The sequence below is a fragment of the Etheostoma spectabile genome, unplaced genomic scaffold (genome assembly GCF_008692095.1).
Source record: "Etheostoma spectabile isolate EspeVRDwgs_2016 unplaced genomic scaffold, UIUC_Espe_1.0 scaffold00019328, whole genome shotgun sequence".
Classification (NCBI taxonomy): Eukaryota; Metazoa; Chordata; class Actinopteri; order Perciformes; family Percidae; genus Etheostoma; species Etheostoma spectabile.
The window spans coordinates 10485-16333 of record NW_022604823.1 but is presented as its reverse complement, the minus strand read 5'-3'; the positions used below and the strand labels follow the sequence as shown (position 1 = coordinate 16333).

General features: G+C 37.8%; 1 protein-coding gene across 1 annotated transcript; it reads right to left on the bottom strand.

The window, feature by feature from the left end:
* Positions 1-1895: 1895 nt before the first annotated feature.
* Positions 1896-3130, bottom strand: LOC116684580 (rho GTPase-activating protein 1). Its single transcript, XM_032510120.1, has 2 exons — positions 2969-3130; positions 1896-2884 (listed from the first exon to the last, which is right to left on the bottom strand). Exons 1-2 carry the CDS (start codon positions 3098-3100, stop codon positions 2717-2719), a joined length of 300 nt encoding a protein of 99 aa, XP_032366011.1. The 5' UTR covers positions 3101-3130; the 3' UTR covers positions 1896-2716.
* Between the last annotated feature and the right edge of the window lie 2719 nt (positions 3131-5849).

Genomic DNA, 5849 nt, shown 5'->3' with positions numbered 1-5849 from the left:
TTAATACTAGAAAAAGTATTTTAAATAATAAAGGCCACCATGATGGATTTGTTGGCATAATGTGAAAAACAGTACTACTTTTTGGATTCTGACCGTCTTAGTGAGACATCCTTCACTAAGTCCTAAACATACACACGTTTCGATCACATCCTATGAAGGCAAGTCATTATATATATATATATATATATATATATATATATATATATATATATATATAATAAGCGAGGGTAAATTCTAACAATAAACCAAGTGTGATTGGTCACAATTTCTTTACATAGAATCAAACCAGCTGAAGTGACCTTGCTCAGCTTTGTGAAGCCTAAAACTGGCTCGCTGCTGCTTCCAGCTTTTGTTTTTAGCAATTTAGTTGCTTCCTTTCACTGACTGGAAAGGGTTGAACTTGCAACTACCAAGTCCATGTTACTTTACCCATACAGAGCATAGACATTTAAAAGTCATGCCATGCCAAACTGATTGTAATGGCATGCAGAACTGTTTGTGTATCTGCTTGTAAGTCTTAGTAGTTCGGTTTTTCTGTCTACTGTTTAATCTAGCCCCGGCCACAGTGTATGAATAAATGTGAATGGTGAATGTTTCCTGTAGATGTTAAAGCGCTTTGAGCAGTTGTTAAGACTGGAAAAGCGCTATATAAATACAGCACATTTACATTTACAACGTAAAAAAACTGCGCTGATAAACTACAATGAGATATGTCAAAATCATGGTTACTATAATGACAATGGAATTAAGATAATTATATTTTTGGGAAGGGAAAAGTGGAGAAATCCCCAAAAATATATTATGAAAGGTCAAAGAGGAGAGAGACACAAACAGTTACAAATATCAGTCAAATAACAATCATAATATTACAGAGTATATTACAGAGCAGGGAGTACTCAGCCTGAAACCAGACCAGCACTCACTTCATCTACATGTACAGCTGTGTTTAGGTTCGAAACACTTACTGATCTGCTGGTAGAATCACACAGCTCCTTTTCTACTGGTTACTATAATTACAGCATTTAAAAGATTGTCAACAACATTTGGTACCAAGTTTACCATTTGTTAGTTATCCTGAGACTTTCAAGGACATGGGAAATCCCACCTTCGTTCTCTTATGCCCTGTTCTGACCTGGCATTAAGTTCCGTATTGGGTCACACTATCAACATTCAAAATGAACAACCTCAGAGCAGTTCACTTATGATAATGCCAGGTCTGAACATCTATCTCTCCTCTTTAAGTTTGTGATCAGAATGCTAGACATTTGGTAACGTAACTGCACTGCTTATTATCTGTACTTATTACTGATCACGTTTTATCATGCAGAGCAGGGTGATAATACATGTGAATGCTGGAGGCCAATTTATTTATTTTTTTGTCACTACATAAAAAAAACAGAGAGACAGACTGACAACAGCACAGGTATACAGAGAAAGACTGGAAAAGTCCAAGTCCAAATGCTATTTATCTTCCTATAGATATAAAAGATGATACCCAGATTGTGTTCAGGTGGGACCTGAGACACATTTTAGTACAGGTAAAAAAAAAAAATGCAATTGGAACAGGAATCTTTGAAGGGTGTTGGGTGTAATGGGGTGGTGGAAGTGTCAGAAATGTACTATGTGAAAGAACTGTAGGTAGCCTGTACTTCAGCTAGTACTTGTGTATGCATTCACACTGGAACCAACATAAACAATTGTACTTGAGTGCAATTATATCCTTAAAGATACACTCCCTGCATTATTATAGCACACTGATCTGCCGTTTTTCTTTCACATCATTACAAAGTTTTGTCTCTTTGGGAGCTGTGTCAAATGTGAGAAAGTAAATGGCTTAGACTACAAAATTACAACATAATAAGCTGCATTATGGGAAATGTTGGGGCCAGTGTTTCTGGAGCTCGACAAAAGTGACTGAATTTCAGGTTATCCCCACCTTCTTTGATTCTGTACATTTTTTTTATAAAAAATATGTCTTCTGTGAGTTGCCAGACTTTAAGGGCAATCACTGGAACTATTTCTGCAAGTTGGAATAAGGTATTCTCATCCATGCATTATTGTGACAAGTCAAAAACTGTTTTGCAATATACATAGTTAGTGGGAGGAAACCACAGAATTCCATGAAATCAAATGCTGTAACAAAGTGGATCTTCACCTCATATCATCTAGTTTTTTTTGTTATGTAGTAGTAATTGTGAAGATCCACTTCCTGATTTTGATTTCGCAAAATTGCCCCCAAATTCTGTGGTTTCCTTTGATTAACTATATGTTGTAAAACTGTAAAACAGCTCCAACTTATCAAAATGACAAAAAGCAAAGCAACAAAAATAAACAAAAACAAATAAACGCTTCCAGAATAACTTTGCCACTTTAAAGTTAAATTACTGCCTTTGATCTCCACAGTCAAAACAAAGTGATTCATTGTGAATGAATGTTGAATTTTGTGCTACACATTGTTTATTGAGGGTTATTTGTCTGCAGTCTAATGTATGTGCCAATGACATCCACATGCCTCGAGTCACATGCAAATGGGAATGCTGGCCAGAAGATAGTAGCACTCCACACTGCTGTTATCAACAAGACACTGTTAATGGGCCAATCAGAATGTTAAGACCGATGGGAGACAAAATGAAATGCAATTGGTTCAATGGACCCTTTTAAAATGTATGGTTGTTTAATGGAAAAGGGTGTTTCCGACTGCAAGAGACTGCAGGGTTTAGGTAAAGACCAGATGCTGGTGGTCCAGCAGGATTCTAGTGAAGTTGTTTATTGGCCCAATGGCGCTGAGTGACATGGCGTTGTCCCGTCCCCAGAGCAGGTTAGGACCAAACACCACAGCCAGGTTACTGTTGGTCATCTTATTCACTTCACTGTTGGCTGATACCTAAACACAGACACACAGGTTACTGTTGGTTGTCTTAATCAATGTCACACACACACACACACACACACAGTCTTTGAGCTGTACCTTTGCCAGGAATGTGATGAGGTATCGCAGTGATGCATAGTTTTCTTCTGGCAACGACTCTATCAGTGTCTTCATAAGTTCCACCTGCCTGTCACTGGATACAGCTGGAACACACCATACATAAAACACCATTGTAATTACAGTTAATTTGGGATATAGATGCTCTAGACGTAGTAGTCAATCAGTACTGCCACAGTTTTGTGAGTGTTAAGTGATTGGAGACTGAGATTAGCAAAAGGTTTTTGACCGTGTAACTATGCACCTTTTATTGTATTGTTTTATTGTTTTGAATGAACAGTTTTGCAATCTACACTTTGTTCACGCATCCAAACTACTCTGCCAATCAAGCAATCCCTTGTTGCTACTAGAGATGAGCCGGATACTCTGTACAGATAAAGCACTTTTGCCGAGTACGAGTATTATACGAGTAATACGAGTCAATATCTGTGATCGGAATGAATAAAAATCCTCATTGGGTAGCTGACTGTCTGCGTTCTGTGATAGGCTAGTCACAGCGCCCCGCCCCTACACACATACAGATTTATTGTGTTGCTGTGTCCCGCTCTGCTCACTCACCCACAGAACACTGGGAAGAGAACAGCTCTCTCCCTCTCCCTCAGTCACTCAGGTTTGCGGGTACGTTTAGGGTTTCTTAAGCTTCAGGTTTGATTTTTACTTTGGTTTGTAGTACTTAGTAACCAGTAGATTGGTAGAATGCAACTCGCGTTGCGTCTCTGCCTGTCGGAGATTTTTTTTCTTTTTTAAACCGTCAGCTGGCTCTAACCAGTTTTTCTGACTTCACGCACTGAGTGACACTTTTTAGCTGTATTTCAATTTAAAAAAATAAAGAAAGTAGTGGTATAAAATGATTATGTTACAAATTAATTAGCTACACACAGTGTAAAAAAACCAACCTCCAAATGCTGGCAAAGAGAAGGAGAGAGAGCATTGCCAGCATTTGGATTTCTTTTTTTTTTTTAAACCGTCTGCTGGCTCTAATTTATTCAATCTATTTGATCCGTAGAACAAGGTCCCCCCCCCTCTCTCTCTCTCTCTTACTCACACCCCCACACACACAACCACCCCTGGTGTGGAAATTAAAAAAAACTAAAAAAAACTAAAAACATCACACTGAAAAATTAAAAGTTAAAAAGAGAAAGTCATACTGAGTATGAAAACTTTTGTTCCTTACATTTTACTTCATAATTGCAACCGCATGTGTTCATGTGTTCATGCATTCATTTTTGCAAATCTTTTTCTGTATATAGTTAGTCTGTTACCATGAACAAAACCATTGATCTGAAGCTCAATGCTGTCAAATGCTGTCATGTAAATAGTTTTCTAATCAGCAATAAATATAACAATTTCTGATCAACCCGTATCAATGGCATGCTTAAAATAGCATACAGGTTAAAGCCCCGCCCATTTCCGGGTTAAATCCTGTCCACTTCAGGGTTAGGCCCCACCCAGTCAGGTACAGATACAGATAATTCATATGGTTAATAGATACAGATACTGCGAAGCCCTCTGCTGGATAATAGTTCTATGACTTCCCTTAAGTCTTGATCTTGAAGAAAATGGCTCTATAATTTCACATAACGAACTGGCAAAGTGGCCATTCAATTCAATTCAATTTTATTTATAGCATCAATTCATAACAAGTGTTATCTCAAGACATATTACAGATAGAGCAGGTCTAGACCACACTCCATAATTTGTTACATCTCCATTAGCATTACCGGTGCAACCCCCTTTTGCTTTTTGCCGTCTTCAAGGGTTAACTAAATTTACCAGACAAAACAGGAATAAGGCCCTAAAATGACTAATACTAGTAGTAATTTAAAGATGTGGTAGCATTGGATTTGGACGGGAAAGATAACTCTGGGAGTTGGAAGGCGTGTGTGCGATAAGCGATTCTTTTCATTCATTCATTCAAACCTTTATTTAACCAGGATAAAAAACTCCTTGAGATTAAAAATCTCTTTTACAAGAGTGTCCTGGCAAGTGGCAGCAGCACGTTTCAGACAGAGACACTTACATGTAAATACATAAACACACTTTCACTCATATTCAAACAACAATGTCATCATAAAATACCTGGGTCCTAAATCAATTTAAAAACAGTGACATACAGACTGCCCTTCTGCCAGGTCCTTTAACAAGCCTTTAAAAGAATAAAATGAGACCAACTCCTTCAAATGGAGTTCATTTTGAAGCTGATTCCATGCAGATGGGGCTGCAAAATTAAAAGCCCTTTTGCCAAAGTCAGTGCGGGCTTTAGGGACTGTCAATAAAACCAGATCCTGTGAGCGCAGGTGATATGTCCCTGCAGACCTCGGGACGATGTAGGTGTTCAAATAAGGAGGAAGAAGTCCTAATACTGCCTTATAAATAAAAAGATGCCAGTGCATCCAACGCCGAATCGAGAGTGAAAACCACCCGACCCGAGAATACAACAAACAGTGATGAGTGAGAGATTTTAAGTTTGTGATGAATCTCAAGGCTCCATGAAACACAGTGTCCAAAGCATGAAGACACTGGGAGGTTGAATGCATGTATAAAATATCACCGTAGTCCAACACAGACAAGAATGTTGCATTTACTAGTTGTTTTTTTGATTCAAATGATAAACAAGACTTGATTCTAAAGAAAAAACCTAACTTCAATTTCAGTTTTTTAACTAAATCTTGGATATGCATTGTAAAAGACAATGATTGGTCGATGGTAATACCCAAATATTTGTAATGTGACACTTCTTCAATTTCTGTACCAGAAAGTGTACAAATGGTTGGGACATTATTCTTAGTTGATTTTCCCAGAGTGAAAGTCATGACTTTAGTTTTTTTAGAGTTTAGAACCAATTTTAAAGAAGCCAGATTAT

Bases quoted from the DNA above. Each gene is read 5' to 3' on its own strand.
- LOC116684580 (XM_032510120.1), bottom strand. From the start codon at position 3,100: ATGGTGTTTTATGTATGGTGTGTTCCAGCTGTATCCAGTGACAGGCAG. The intron at 2,885-2,968 runs GTACAGCTCAAA...GTCTGTGTTTAG, and splicing joins TCATCACATTCCTGGCAAAG to GTATCAGCCAACAGTGAAGT.